This window comes from Micromys minutus (assembly GCF_963924665.1).
Source record: "Micromys minutus genome assembly, chromosome: 29".
In the NCBI taxonomy this organism is placed as follows: domain Eukaryota; kingdom Metazoa; phylum Chordata; class Mammalia; order Rodentia; family Muridae; genus Micromys; species Micromys minutus.
Window position 1 is genome coordinate 27,989,114 of NC_137964.1, and position 15,660 is coordinate 28,004,773.

The 15,660-nt window shown below is 55.0% G+C and overlaps 1 protein-coding gene across 1 annotated transcript in view; it reads right to left on the reverse strand.

Moving 5' to 3' along the window:
- Positions 1–209: 209 nt before the first annotated feature.
- Positions 210–15,660, reverse strand: part of RBM19 (RNA binding motif protein 19) — a 79,335-nt gene continuing 63,884 nt past the window's right edge. The window contains exons 23-24 of the mRNA XM_080940660.1: positions 13,302–13,422; positions 210–1,393 (exon numbers count right to left, since the gene is read on the reverse strand). Coding sequence (XP_080796786.1) covers positions 1,296–1,393; positions 13,302–13,422 — 219 coding nt within the window. The 3' untranslated portion in view covers positions 210–1,295. The remainder of the gene's footprint in view (positions 1,394–13,301; positions 13,423–15,660) is intronic.

The window sequence follows — 15,660 nt, forward strand, 5'->3', positions numbered from 1 at the left end:
CTGAGGTGCTGTGGCATGCGGGTGCACCGTGAATGGGTGGGTCAGTTTCTAATGGCCCACAGTAACGGGCTGTGGTTCCCGATCCCGATGGTCCAGCACGGGTGTGGAAGGCATCAGCTTGACCTCTGTGCAGGGTGCCATCTAAGTGACAGAGCGACATCTGAGGTAGATGGAGGGGAAATTCTAGACTCTGCCGTTTATTGCTTTATATTCTCAGTGCCCCTGAACTGTAACAAAGTGGCTGCCCCACCCATAGGATGTGCCCCCAGCTTTGGTAACCCAGTGTAGGGTCCAGGCCACTCTGAAAAGCAGGGACTCATCCCCACAAAAAATTCATAGGCCAAGATTCTCACAAAAAGTCGGAAAGCCTGGCACCCAGAACTTGTCCAGCACATCTTCAGCCCTCGGTGATAACAGCTCCAAGGTGAGAGTACTGTCTCCTCAGGCATTGCTGGTTTGGTGGTTGAAGTTGGCATAGCTGGCTGAGGCAGCCATGCCAGTCCCCTGCACTGAACAGACACTCCTCCAACTCAAGACGGTAAGATCTTAAGCTTCTCGCTTGAGAGGTGGTGCTGTCGCAGGACAGTGGTTGGAGGGCTGTGGCCTTGCTCCCTAACTGATGCCATGTCCTCCTCTGGCTGATGGTGTGCTAGTGTTCATGGAGAGGCTGTGCTAGGGTACCCAGTCAGAGATGATCTTTCGAAGCCTCTGGTGCAGGCGAGGCCTCAGCGGGGATCCCAGGGCCTCCACTTGGGCTGCAGCGACCGTCAGTGGTACTGGCACAGATCAGCCTGTGACCCTGGCATCAGGGCTCGGAATGATGCATCTCGAGGACTAGGAAGGGGCCCCGGTGATGAGGTGATGAAGAGGCCCCAGCTCCGTTCATTGGCCAGCAGTCCTGTAGAGGGTGAGGCAGGGCTGCAAGAGCCTGGCTGGGTGGGCCTAGTGTCCCCACAGACAGCCCATTCCTGCCAGGAGCTCTACAGTGGCTATGCGCCTGTCACTCACCCCAGAATCTGCTCCAAAGGGAGAAGGGGGCAGGGTGTGGCCAGCCATGCCACAGGAGGATGCCAGGCCTAAGCTCCTCATGGAGCCCCTCACAAGCATTGCCCAGTGCAGGAGCTGGGTCAGCAGTTGTTCAACACACCACTGGTGCGGAGTCTGCAGAAAAGTTGTTCTCACATCCAGTACTTGCCACGAGCTTTTTGTCTCCTCTGGTCCTGACCCATGGAGACCTCCTGTAACGCACTGCCCGGCCCTGGGGTCCTGGCACCAGGCACCCTGGCAGTGCCAGCTCACAGCTGGAGAGTTTGCTCGCTGTCATCGTTGTCCGCATCTTCCAGCTGCTCCAGGATCCCATCCAACACCGCGGACCGCTTTTTCTTCGGGGGCTCTGTGGCAGATGGCGGAGAGGAGAAAAGACCCCAAGAGGGTTCAGCAGTGAGTGGGGGAGGCAGAGGTGTGTGGGGCGGGCACAAGGAGAGAGCAAATGTGGGATGAGCCAGGGAGGAATGAGAGAAGAAAGGGAACAGCTCTGGTCAGTTCAGCCTTACCTGGTGCCTCTCCTGCCTCCCACCCTTGCCACGGAGCAGAGGTCCCACTTTAGGGAGCCAGTGGCCCACCTGAGGGCTGCCTCATCCCCACCCGCTAGAGGCCCAGTCAACCCAGGCAACTGCTGGGCGGAAGCAGAAGCCTGTCTCATTCCTGTGCCAGCCACAAACTCAATATTAGGTGCATAGCTGCAGTGCCCAAGGAATCCAGAGGGCTACGGGGATCATAGCAATGAGGGCAGCTTTGGAGGACAGGGTGACTTGGGCTTTGATGAGTGCAGAGGAGTTCTCCAATAGGAAGGAACAAGTGGCTAGGGGTGGGGTTGACAAACAACTCTTCCATATGCCACGAGTTGAGTAACTGCTGTATGCTAGGGCACTAGTGTCTTCAACAACCCCACAGACAAGGAATCTGAGAGGCTGGCTCTGGGCTGCTCGCCTCACCAGTCTAACTGCTGGTCTAACCATCCACTCACCCGGGAAGGCTTATTTTGTAAAGAGGCTGCCTTTCAGGACACTCTTAAGTCCTCTGGGAAGCCTTCTGAATGCAGACACCCAACCCTTTATCTCACGTGTCTATGTGACAGCAGATAGAACCAGGTAGACAGAACACCTGGTTCAGGCATGGATGACCTTGGCTCTTGGGGCTGGGGCCAGGAATCCCTCTCATCTCATTCCTCCCACACCTATGAGGATACAGCCCCTGCCCTCGATGTCGGTGCCTGGCCCAGCCTCTCTCGCCCCTTCCTATCAGCTTGGTCCTTTCCTAGGCTCTCCCACACCCTAGCAGTTGCTGCACACGGCTGCTGTCCTGAGACCTGGGCCCACAGGCAAGCCTCTGTAGCTGCCATGTTGCTTTCTGAGTTGCCCCCAGGCCTGCAGAGCTCACACCCTGGTCTCTTCTACCTCAGCCGCCCACACTTCCCTGGCACAGCCTGAGCCTCCTCTCTCCCACCATGCACCAGGCCCTTCTGTTCGGGACGGTGTCCCTGCCGGGGCTTCCATGAGACCCCGAGGTGGGTGAGGCATGAGCAGAGCTGCAGGGCTGTGCTGCCTGGAGACGACATGGGAGGTGGGGCACTGGCTGGGAGCCCAGGTCTGGCAGCCCTGCTCATCATGGCCAACTGTGGAAAGAGGAGGCAGCGGCCCGGCTCCCTGCGGTGTCCTCTCCTCACTCTGCGCCTCATGCCCGCTGCACAATGGCCTCAGAAAATTGGATCGTGGGCAGGTAATAGGGCTGGAAATAGACAACAACAAAGCCAGTCCCCGGCTGGTTCTGGTGCCCCTCCCGCCGCTCCCTGGGTGGGGGTCTGGGACAGATTGGCTGGGGAGGAGTCACAGGGGCAGGTGTCCCTCAAGTATCCTTGCTGTTTCAGGGCTGAGCCCAGACTCCAGCACAGACCCCTTCTGCCACTATGATGATCCTCCCAGCATCTCATGTTGGAGGCAACAGAGGGACCCTGTCAAGCCAACTCTAGAGCCGACCCCCCTCTCCTGCAGCACCTCTGCTGTGCCCTGTCCCTATAGGAAGCCAAAGCTGTCATACTGTTGGCAATCAGCCAACAGGAGCCGGCCACTTCTCTATCCATCCTGGTATCCATTCCGCTCACCCCAGGGCCTTTGCACTGCTGTGGCCTGTCTGGAATCCTCTACTGTGAGTCTCCCACAGTACCCATATGACCTTTCTGGCTTCACTGCTGTTTGTCTCTTGCTGAAGGCAGGCATGCCTGCCACACCCACCCTCCTGCTCCAATGCCTAGAGCTGCCTTGCTACCTCGCAGCCCTCGGTAAATGTCTGCTGAGAGACTGACTGAAGCGGGCCAGGGCACAACAGGACTCAAAGGGATCAGGCTATGGCAGGAGCAGGAAGAAGAATGTACAAAGGCAAGAATGATTTGCATGAACACGCCACCACACACACACACACACACACACACACACACACACACACACACACACACACACACACGTGCGCGAACACACTCTCTCACCAACTGACTGACTCCTGGCCAGGACCTCTGACACAGCTTTGCTAAGAGTCCAAGAAAGCCCTGGGGACAGAATCATGGTGCCCACTGCCCTTCGCTTGTGCTCATGGCACCAGCCAGGCTGACTGTCTGCTCAGAGCAGGGCTCCTCAGCTCGAGTCTCTGTCCACTCTCTGAACAGTTGCCCCGGGGAGTGCCCAGATGAAGGACCATCTCTGTCTGTGGCTATTCCTTAGCACTGGGTTGTCTGCCTGGCGGGGGATGCTCCATGCTGTGTCTTGTGACATGCAACCCCACCCTCACAACCCTGGAGCCCATTGAGAGCAGATTGGTTCTAAGTGGGTGCTCCTTTCACTCCCTGGCATTAGTGACACTCGAGGGACCCTTGAGTACAGGCCACTCTGCCCAGGTCCCATCTAGAGGCCCCAGAGTACCCACAACAAAGAACCAGCCCCCTTGAAGGCCTGGGCTCCCCGAGGCTGCCCCTGTGACTTGTGCCTCAGCTGATTCTCTGCTTGGCCCAGTGTGAGTGACGACCATCTGCCGGCTGCAGAGCCAATGAGAGCAGCCCAGGGCTTGAGGACCAACTAGCAACTTCTTCAATTGCAGGCTAGAAAATAACAGTTGTCCAGGGAGGTGCTAGGGGCTAGGACACAGGGGCCAGGCAGTGACTACAACTCCAGGACCCCAGACCAAGTCACCCCGCGCATGTCACCCCTGCTCTCTGCCACCTCCTGAGGTGGCTGTAAGGATGAAGGAGGCAGAGGATGGGGTGGGTGCATCTTACTGATGGTGTGGGCTCAAGTCCACAGCCAGGGATCGGAGTTGGGCCCCCATTTTGCCTGTAGGGCAAGCTGGACCCTATGTCTTTGCTGCTGCCACCCAGCCCCCGCCCCAACCCCCGCTGGCCTGCCTCCACATGGAGTGCCGGCTCCAGGCTCCGCCTGGCAGGAACAGCTGTGGAAACCCTGCTTCCCCATGTTGGAGGCCTCCGTGGGCCTTCACCAAACAACACAAAGCAGAACCCGGGGAAGGTGTGAAATAAATAAACGGAACAAGCCGTGCATTTCCCTTCCACGGCGCAGCTGCTCCTGAAGATAAACAACAAGTGACTGTCACCAAACATCAATACCGAGAAATGAACTTGACAAAAAGCTCGGCCGGCCCCCAACAGCCCCCCAGTCCTGCCCCCTCCCCCCAACCTCCAAACACCCACTTCTGCATTTCTCCAGTTCCCACCTAATGGTTTTATTTTTCAATTAATTCCTTGACAGAATGCCAGCCCGCATCTTTCCCTTCCCTGGCTGGCAATGTCGCCTGCATGGAAGGCACGGGTGGGCGGGGGACTGTGGGAGGACGAGAGAAAGGGCTCCATGGGAGGAGAGGGAGGCTGGGAACGAGAGCAGGGCTGACAGGGAGAAAGGATGCTGAAAGGGCCCTGTGAAGAGGCAGGCGAGACAGAGGCCGGAAGGGAAAGCCAGCGGGCCGGCAGCAGACTCTGCCACTCTGGATAGAGGTTGCGTGCAAGCCAGTTGCTTTCCCTGTCTGGGCCCAGTTCACTGAATGAATACGAAGCTACTAAGCACAAGCTGGCCATGCCTTGAACTCCAGTACCAGGGAGGCTGGCACAGGAAGATGGTCTGAGCCAGGCAGTAAGAGGTCAGCCTGGACAATGGAGAGATCCTTTTCAAAATGTAAGAAGTGACTAGTTACAAGGCCTTCAAGACTTTGGCTAGCACAAGGGTGACACTGAGTTCCGAGAAGGCATGGACCAAGACAGACAAGAAATGTTAAATGTATCAATGTATGACGGCCAGCACCCAGCAATCAGGGCTGAGCTGCCATGGGTAAGCTGGGACACAGGCAGGGATGGTCTAGGTGCCTGCGGGGTTGCTGCAGCAGGCTAAGTGTAGGTTGTTCTTCTAGGAACCCCACAAGTTGGATTCATAATCCCTGAGATCTGGGGAAGTCCTGTGGGTACAGACAGGCTCTCCACAAGGTGCTGAGCTCACTCTGGGGCCTTTTCCTTATACAGCCAAGCCCAAGGTGCCTTCAGCAGAAAGAGTCAGCTTCACCCCAGGGTCTTGGCAGGAGACGCAGAAAGCAGAGTGAGTCATGGGGCAGTATTAACACAGATACTGAACCAAAGCCCAAAGGACAGGGATGTGCATCATACTCAAGTGAGTTCTAGTCAAATGGTCCACATGGGCTGGGGTTTGCTTCTCACAAAGACATTCTCCACTGTTAATAACAGCCCAGAGTGAGGGACCTAAATGGTGGGAGATTAACTGGCCACAGGCTAATTTTTCTCCAAATGTCTATGCTGGGCATCTTCCTGGCTGTAAGTCCAGATAACTAGACTGGTCCTGTGCATGCAGAATCCCAACCTAGACCATGGTGGGCTTAACCCAAGGTAGGGAAGGGATACACGCTGGCCTAGAATCTTCTGTCCTTGGCCTATAAGAGTGTGGGCTACAGGGGCTAGGAACAGCAAGTGTTGAGGTGAAGGAGACTTGCTGTAAAGAGGGAGCAAGCACAGGCTGAGGGGAGGCTCCCAAAGCTGTGCTTGGCCTGGAGGCTCATTTTCATTATCAAATTCTCTTCTTCCTGGGTCCAAGCAGAGATGACACGGAGAAATGTGCAAGCGGAGTAACCACGGAGTCACAGCATTGGGAGGACCATGTGCTGTGGACTGGAAACAGGGAGCTCACGTCTCATAAAGGCACAGTGGCTCTGCAGGCTTCTGTGTGGAATGTAGGACCAGGGTGGCCAGACCTGATTTCCTGAGACTGGCTTGAAACTGACTTCCAGGTCAGATCTTCCAGTGGCCAAACACTGATGAATCCGGTAACTGTTTTGTGTTCACATGTCGCAGGAGAGGCACCGATGGCTCAGCTGGTGGCCTCTAGTCTACGTGCTTCTTGCTGCCTGTCACAGGAACTCGAGGCAGCCACTGAAGCTGTTTCCCTGGCTTCCTCTGGTTGGGCCAGGCTGCACGTCAGGTACACTGGCCAGCCTGTATCCTGTGGTCCCTGGGACTCTGGGCCCCGCCCAGGATAGTGGCCAGGCCCTGCCCCTCCCACACCGCCCTGCGGTTCTTCTGTCAGTTTAATTCTGTGATCGATGAGAAGGAGCAGGCGAGATGGCCCGGCACAGCTGGCTTCCCCGTTAGCCCTAGCAGGGATTCGTGGGCTTGCAGGCGACGGCTGAGTGAAATGTTTGCAGAACGCACAGAACACAAGTCAATAACAATTTAGTGGGATTGGGAGCAGGTCCCTTCCTCGCACGGACAGTTGCTCCCAGGGGAGGGCAGTACAATGTGCAGGGTATTGTCAAATCGCTTGCAGCGGGAGGCTTAGGTGTGTGTGGGGGGGCGAGAGGGAGGTAGGGGGTGTGGCAGGGCCACACCTGCCCCAGTTGGTCCCAGAGACTTGCAGGCCCCCAGTATACTTTCACTGGGAGATGAGGTTGCTGTCTGGAGGCCCCTCCACAGGCCCCCGTCCACCTGTACCTTGGTCAGGAGCTGTCTGGGCCCATATAGATCCACTTCGTGAGCCTCAATTCCCACACTAGCCGTGACAACCAGGGGGGAGTGAGAAGTGTGCTGACCACTGGAGGCATAAACCATTCACGAAACCAGGGGCCAGGATAAAAGTCCTCTTGTATACCCCATGCCCTCCTAAACCCAGCGTGACAGTCTGGGGCGTCTAGAGGAAGGGCTAACAACATAACCAGGTCTTGGGAAGAGTGAGAGGTGCCCAGATGAAGGGCTGACATGTGGAGCTTACATAAAACCCCCATCTCCAGGGAGTGGGAAGGAAGCACGGCCAGGGGATGTTTTGAATAATAAATTCTGTGACTTCACATACTTGCTTGAACTTTCCACCTATGATTTTGAAAGCCCAATGATTATGTCTTCACGGCTCAGATCAAGGAGGCCCATTTGCAGGGGTTGATGGGGGATAACGGGCTCTTGTGGTCCCTGGTCTTTCGAAAGCGTGCCATCCTGCTGCTGATGGAGGTGTGGAATGGGGGTGGGGGTGGAAAGGCTGGCAGGCTTTAAATATCATCTGTATGCTGATAACTTCAAATTTATATTGTAGCTTAGCCTTCACCCCAGAGCTCAGAACTTATCCACCTATCTGCTAATATCCCTGGGGCATCCTGGCTGATGTCGGAAACTCAACTTGGTCAGACTCCCAACTCCACATCTGTTCTTGGCTTCCCAGGTTTGCTCAGCACCCAGGCAGCACCCTTGTTTCTCCCCTGCCTTCTCTATGCCACCCTGGCCAGTTCCCACTTCTCCCAACACAGCCAGTCTCCCAGCTTCTTGCTGCCATGCAGCCTTTGGCTGTGGCCCTGGCTACCATCTTTGGATGACCCCAGTGTGATCTCCAGCGCTACCCACTGCAACCCCACACAGAAACAATAAAGTGGATTCTAGAGGTTTTCAATGCTGGCCTTCACTTTAGTCTTCCAGGGCTTCCCAGGGCAACATGAGCAAAGTTAGGCTTCCTGCCATGGATGGTCAGATCTGTGATGGCTTCTCCTGTCTGGTTTCCATTCCATCCTGGAGCTCCAGTAGTAAACACCCTTCTGCCCCAGGGCCTTTGCATCTGTGGGTCCCTGGGCTTGTACTGGTTTTCCCATAGGTCTTTGGCGGGCTGGTCCCTTGCAATCACACAGAAAAGCTGACTTCTCGGGAAGGCTTGTGCACCCCTTCCCTTGGAATATGTTGTAGCATCCACTCTAATTTTCTTCAGAAAACCTTCCACCGACAGAACTTAGATCCTTCTGTTTTGTGAAGCTCACCCCCTCTCTTACACAAAACCCACCTCCATAAGGAAAGAAGGAGCGGGAGACAAAGCCACGTGCCATCTCCCAGGAAAGCTTCCACTGAGGAGAGACAAAACCATCTAGAATGTGTGTGCCTGCCACCTGGGACTCAGGAACTGTAGGCAACACGGCAGGAGGAAATAGGGATCTGCTCTACAAGGGCCCAGAGCTGTGTGCTCCTAGGAAAGTCGCCTGCTGTCTCTGGGTCTGTCTGGTCCTGTAACATGGGACCTGTCTCTCTCTGAGTGTGCTAGGCCAAAGTGCCACCAGGTTTCTGAATTGTATGAAAAAGTGCTAAGTGTTGCTGCTGCCCAAAGGCCCCTGACAGAGCTCTCTCTGGCTTCCCTGAGGCCGAGCTTATCTTTATGAGGCTGCATCTTTGCAGAAGGACAGGGCGCTGAGGAACAAGGTGAGAATATCAGGCTCCCAACAGGGTCTGTCTGCATGTTTCACGTCTAAATAACTCTGGGCTGGGGTAATGGTCCAGCTGTGCTGAGCCTTGGTGTTCATACCTAATGTGAAGGTGTCTGCAATCGGCACCACACAGGGCCCAGAATATGCTACATGTTCAGCTAACATCAGCCACAACCATGACTGGTTCTAACCGGCTCATTCATCTGCTCTGTGGACAGTTAAGAGGCCAGCTTTATTCTTGATTCGAGGTAAGTTAGAGCATAAGGAGGGGGCTGAGTCCCCTGGGGGGTTAAGCTAGTAGCAAAAAGGGTCTATGCATGTATGTGTACGCACGTATGTGTGTCTATGTGTGCATATATGCATGAGTACATGTGTGCTTGTATGTTTATGTGCATGGATGTGTGTAAATATGTATGTGCCTGCATGTGCATGTATAACAGGGAGAAATGCTGTAGGCCTGGAGGTGCGGTGGTAGTAGACTGATGGAACAAGGATGTGGTTGGGGCTCCATCCCTACCCTGTGAGGCTAGGAAGGTGGCTTAGAGTGCCAGGCCACTGACCAGGACTCTTCCTTTCTGTGTGGCAGGCTCTTGATGTGTGTGCTCTCTGTATATGTTGCTCTGGCCGGTATCGCCGGGCCCAGTGGGCAGGGGATAAGGCAGGTGCAGGGATGGTGGTGCTGCGGCCACTTGCTATGCTGCTCATGCCTGAGCCCCTACTCTGGAGGTGAGAGTTGCAGCCTCTAACCACAGCCCATCAGGTCCTCAGCTGGAATAAGACAACAGAGGGAAGCCGGGCCACTGCCGGCTGAATGAAAGCCCGTGTGCCATGCCTCCCTGACTGTGAGCGCTTAAGATGGGCTGGGCGGTGGATCGCTTCCCGGCCATTTTATTCTGTCCTCTGTGCTCCTGGTACCATGGCCTGCCAGGCCGTGAAAGCTTCGCAATGCCGCGCCCCTGCTGTTTGCAACACGTTCAAGTAGAAAGGGACACAGCTAGAGGCAGACTTTCTTCTTTCTTCCCCTCCTGAGCACTCTTTTCACACCCCACACGCCAGGCAGAGAAGAAAACCACTTCACCTACTACAGGGCCAGGGGCTGGAGACCAAATATCTGATTCCTGACCAGAGGGGGGGGGGCAGCAGGCAGAGAGCAAGGGTGGGGGAGTTGGAGGTATGGGAATGGGGAGAGGACCAGACTGGGATAGTCCAGGGAGGCTGGGGGTGTTGAGAGAGGACAGGAGAGGGAGAATGTACTAGGGAGGATGGCAGCCTCCCTCCCTCCCTCCCTTCCTAAGGCATCTGTCCAGCATTTATGTCTCTACTGACTCAGGGTGACTTTTTCCTGTGGCCTGACCTGTGTTGTGGGCTAGCACCAGCTAGGGAGGGACACTGTGGTGTCCTGCCACTGCCCAGGGACCACAGACAGCATGAGGGATGCCTGGGCTTAAAGCAAAGCTTCTTTAGATACCAGTAAGTGGAAAGCCTGCAGCGGGCTGAGCCTGGGGCCCTCCTCCTATGAGCCAGACCCTGTGCCCTGGCTGGAGACTCAGGAGACCAGGCTCTCCCTTTCTCTGCCCAATTACATCCTCCTGAGTCCACTAGCCCCTGGGTGATGATACCCTATGTTCACTGTAAATATGGCAAAGCTGAGACTCACCAGGACCACAGAGCAGATAATAGGACAGACATACACAAACGCAAGAGTGCTGACCGGATCAGCCCATGCAAAGGCTTGGTCAAGAGAAACGACTTAAAGCTTAGGTTTGAGTCCCTGCTGTGTTATGGGTGGATGGGTACCCCTTAATAAGTTTATTGCCCTCTCTGAGCCCTTTCTGATCTGCTAAATGGGTCAGTGACAGTTTCTATGTCCCTGAGTCCTAGCACGGCCTGACAGAAGGAGTGGCTGTGAAGACACGGGAAGCTGTGTCAGTTAGCCTGGCTGTCTCCCTTGACCCAGGAACCATGTGTCTTGACCAGCCCTCCCCTGTCAGCAGCAGGGTGTGGAAGAAGGCATGGCCTGCAGCCCACAGGCAGCCTTGTGAGGCCAGAGCTTCCAGGCATCCACCTGAGGTTTGAGTACCTTTCTGGCAATGCTCAGGGCCCATGCTGGAGCTGGGCACAAGTCCCAGTTGCCCCTGGGCTCTGCCAGGGCCCTGGAGGCTCAGAACAATGCAGACTAGTACACAAATGACCTAGTACTTTTCCCGGCAGGGAAAAGGGCAGAGGAAAAAGGAGACCCAAGCAGGCTGCGGGGTCCACGGCCCTGTTTTGATGACTTCAGCTCCTGTGTACATGCGCGGGATAAGGTGGAGGGTGTGGCGCACACTGTTCCTGGGGCATCTGCAGACCTGGCAGCTTTGCACCTGCCGTGGGGCCTGCAGGGTGACATGCCTGGCAGGTGTTACAGCCTTGCATGGCAGCCTCCACACCCATGGCTGTCTTGGGGCTGCTGGAGAGGCAGGCACAGGGTCACCTTCCTCAGTTTCATCACCACACCTGCCTGGTGGGGTCCTGTGGCTCTGAGTAGTCAGAGACTGCTCGTACACACCAAGGACTGGCTTCTGCTGCATCCTTGCGCCTAGGAGATGATGCAGTCTTTGGAACTCAATTTATTGAAGGGTCTTCCTTCCACAGAGAGCAGAAGTGCTGAGCCCACAGTCTCGGAGGCCTGGGCTGGGTGGTGGGGTGACCACAGGGAAGGTGGGCCCTGCCTAGGGAGAGTGTCTTCCACAAACATTTGCCGACGGGTGCATTTGGGGCTGTCAATGCCTGTCGATGTAGACAGGTTCTGTCTGCCCATCAGGACTTGGGGTCTTATTGAGTTGTGAGCCTGCCACTGAGTGCGCATATTCTCTGGCTTCTCTTGCCTTGCATTTGCTTGGGCTGGAAAGCTCCTAGACCTGGATGGAAATCCTGGCACCACTCAGAGAGGAAGCTAAGCAGGGGCAGCAGATAGGAATGGACCATTCCAGATACAAGCAAACAGTATACTACATTTGCCACGAGTGGGGGTGGGGTGGCTGGGCCTGGCCAGAATAACAAGCCATAGGAAATAACAAACACACCAACCAACCAACCAACCAACCAACCAGTAAACCAAACAATAACAGCAGCAGCAGCAGCAACAACAACAAAACCAAGAAAGTACAGGGACAGAGGCACAGAGGAGAAGACATGGAATGAGCGACACCCGGAGGGCAGGGCAGGGTCCAGTTGCACTGAAGCTGTGTCAGCCCTTTGAACAGGGCATTCACGTCACTCAGTACAAGCAAACGCAGAAAGGAAGCTGCTTATGGAACAGCACATTTGAGGGCGCAAGGTTCTCCTTAGCTTGGGGGAAAAGTGACCTCTTTAAGAAGTATGGCGAGCAGGTGGTGTGGCTCTGGGCAGACCGATGGAGGGCCAGGGTCTGTGTTCCAAGGCTTTGGCCTGCCTTTGTGGTTCTTAAGCACACTGGTCAGGGACAGTCTTGCTGGATTGCTTATAACCCTCTGGGACAATGTACCCTATGACCCTTCACTGCCCCTGGTTCCTGATCCCAGCTCTGTAGACAGAGAGCTCACAGCAAACACCTTCAGGGGATGACAACGGTCTCTCTGAGCCCAGTGCAAGGAAGACAAGGTAGAGAGAAACTGCAAGCCTCTTGAGGTCACAGCACCAATGAGTACAGACAGGGCTGTCCCAGTCCAACCCAGAACTTGTTTGCCAGCAAGTGGGAGGAGGGGAGCTGTTCCCAGGTGGGGAGCTCAATGGTAGCTACCTTGCTCTGCTTTCTGGGGACCACTGTGAAGGTACTTAAGGAAGGTGAGCTTCCAGTTCAAGTCTTGACATCTCTGTGAGGGGTGCACACCCCATTAGAGATGAGGCTCAGTGATTCCAACCCACAGATCTCTCCAGCTCTTCCGACTCCCTCAGTCCCTCAGCACCAGGCATAATGGGCCTCCCATTTTTCAATTTTGGGGACCCTCGACCTGGGCTACCCATGGAGGGAAGTGGCTACTTTCTTTACCCATGCCCACAACCCTGCTCCAGTCACTATGGTGTCCCAAAGATGAGGACAGCTGGGCTCGGAGAAGGGCAACAATCTTTAAGACCATAGTGGTGTCACCTTGGTGACTTAGCTGTGAGCACAGAGCTTGGGCAGGAAGTGGGCAGCTCTCAAGAATGGCATATTGGAACTTGATAATACCATGGTTTCTAGGGCCAGCCTCCAGGACCCATTCCCAGCATCCCTCAGCTTGAGGTGTCATTTTTTTGGAACCTGAATTGGAGACTATAATGAACAGAAAACACAACTGTCCTGTCCTTCTTGCTTGTCTGGCCCCATTGCCTCACCTACCTGCAGTGGACAAGGTAAGCCGTAGTACACGTGGCTGTCCTGATACAAGGTGGCTTAAAGTGGCAGGAGACCTCAGGGCTGCACCCAAGTGAGAGCAGCGATCCAGGCGGTCCCTGTCCCAGTTCTCAACCCCAGAAGCCCCAAGTCAGCCAGGTTAGTGCCAGGCCACTCCTACCTTGGAAGTGCCTGGCCGTCTTCCTCCGTAGGGCCTGCACCGTCACCTCCGAGTCTGCCCATTCCAGAACCAGCCTGCGGCCGTACAAGTGTGTGCTATGACACAGTGCGTTGAAGGCTTTCTGGAGGAGGGGGCAAGAAAGCACAGTGGGTGAGCTGTGAAGGAATGGCGGGTATTCCACGTAGCCTCCCTCCGCCCTCGTGACTTTGGGTGTCTGGCGATGCTCCGGGGTGCTGTTGGCACACCGACTTAATTAGTGAGCTGTGTTTCAAGTGAAGGAGCAGCAAGCAACTGAGCAGTCGATACACCCACTGCCGGGCTGGGTGGGTCACCTGCTTCCTGGGTGGCATCTTCTCTGTTATCTGTGGAGATCGAGCCCACTGACAGGTGGGAAGCCCAGCTGCCTCGTCACCAGAGGACACATGTACACTCCCTCATGGTTACTTGGTGCTTGTCCTCCATCTGTCTTGTCTGTTCCCACCGTCTCCTTCCTGGTTCCCTGTCCTTTCCGTACTACAGGTTTCTGTGCCCAGCTCAGCACCCCAGGCCTTGAACATCCTCTTCCTCCTTGCTTTGTCAAGCTCCCCTCCCCTCAGCATTTTCAACACTAAACTGAGATATAATTATACAGTGTATTCACGTGCAATTATCAGCATATGGGTTCTAGAACATCCCTTCACCAATTCAAGAGAAAGACACGCTTTGGCTGTCACCCCTCAAGTCCCCCAATTCTCCTCCCAGCTCACACACACCACAAACCTACTTCTTGCTTTTATGGATGTACCAGTCCTGGGCATTCATTCGTCTGATCACTAGACAGCACTGAGGAAAGCCCTCCATAAACAAGGCTGACTGAGGATCAGTGGCCTTGTGCAGGAAGGGACAGCATCCTCCATCTCTTCTGGAAACACCCCATGACTCTAATGTGTCCCCAAGAAGGTTCGGTGGGTCCTGACCTTGGCTACCTTGGGAAGTGACTGTGCTTGAAAACAATAGTTAAAGTAACCAGGTAACACTGGAGTGAGGTGGCCCTAGCTCAAAAGAATTGGTTCCAGACACAGCAGCATTGTGCAGAGGAGACGGGCCCGAGGAGGTGACTCTGTGAGCCGAATGACACCAAGCTGTCTGACACCTGTGGACAGCATCTGGGAGGGAGACACAGGTCACACGTTATCCTAAGCCATCCTGGTTTTGGGCCCTGTAACTGACAGGTTGTGTACTTACTTCTGTTGTGGAGGCTGCAGGACAAGTGAGGGAAATAAGGCCACAACCTTGGGCTAATCACTGACCTAGCTGGGTCAGGCCCTGTCTTGGAAAGGCTTCAGGACTTAGAGCAAGGGAGGCAGGCAGTGCCCAGCGGATTCAAGACAAATAGAATCTGGAAGGATGGGAGGGCAGGTGGGAGGGGAAGTGTTACATAGACGCTCAGCCAATGGTGGGAAGGTTTCCATGCTTTGTTCTCTGCACCGCTTGAGAAGGGCCAGGTGCAGCCCCCCACCTCCCCTACATACACACTTTTTTTTTTTAAGTTTAATTTAGAAGCCTCTCTTGACTGCCGGCAGAGCCCCCACCATTTTTTTTCCAGGCAGATATAAAAATGCATCTGGCCCCCGAACCGAAATGGCTCATTCTGAGCTCCGAATCGAGAGTGCTCAGCTGTCAAGGGAGGCAGGGAGATGGCAGGACTCGGGGAGCCGGGCGCCTCGAGACCAAGAAAGGAACTGGTGGGGAGTCTGATGAGGGTCCCTGAGGAGCTGCATTCTGGGGACACAGCAGTCTGGGACAGCCATGGCTGCATCTGGTGGCAGTTGTTCCACCCTCACTCACAAAATAGGAAGAGATCTTGGCAGGGAGGCCCGGGTGAGGAGCTACCCCAACCCCAGCCTTCATTTTCTTTCTCATGCTTTTTTTTCAATCTTTCTCCTGCCTCAGAAGGTCTGGTGATGTTTCTGTTCCCTGCAGGAGTTCCTAATAGCCTCTCCCTCTCTCTGTACCCCTCTGGCACTTTATCAGCCCCTCATTGAAAGGGCTTTCCATACTCAGAGTGCGTATGGGGGCTGTGGTTCTGCAGCCAGGCTATCTCAGTTCAAATCCCTATTCAATCACTTTCAAGCTGTGTGGTGCTGGCCAAGCTGCTTAATGTCTCTGAACCTAGGCTGCATCAAATTTTAGAAGGGGTGGCAAAGATGCGGGGTGGGGACACTCAGGAAGCCATTTACTCACAGCTTAGAGCACCGCCCTGCAGCAATGCTGTCTGGTACACTGTCATAAGCCACTCCTCAGTCTGCAGGAACCGGAGTAGAAACAGTGTAGTCTGCTTGCAAACGCTCTTATTTTTCTAGAACACAATATGGATTCT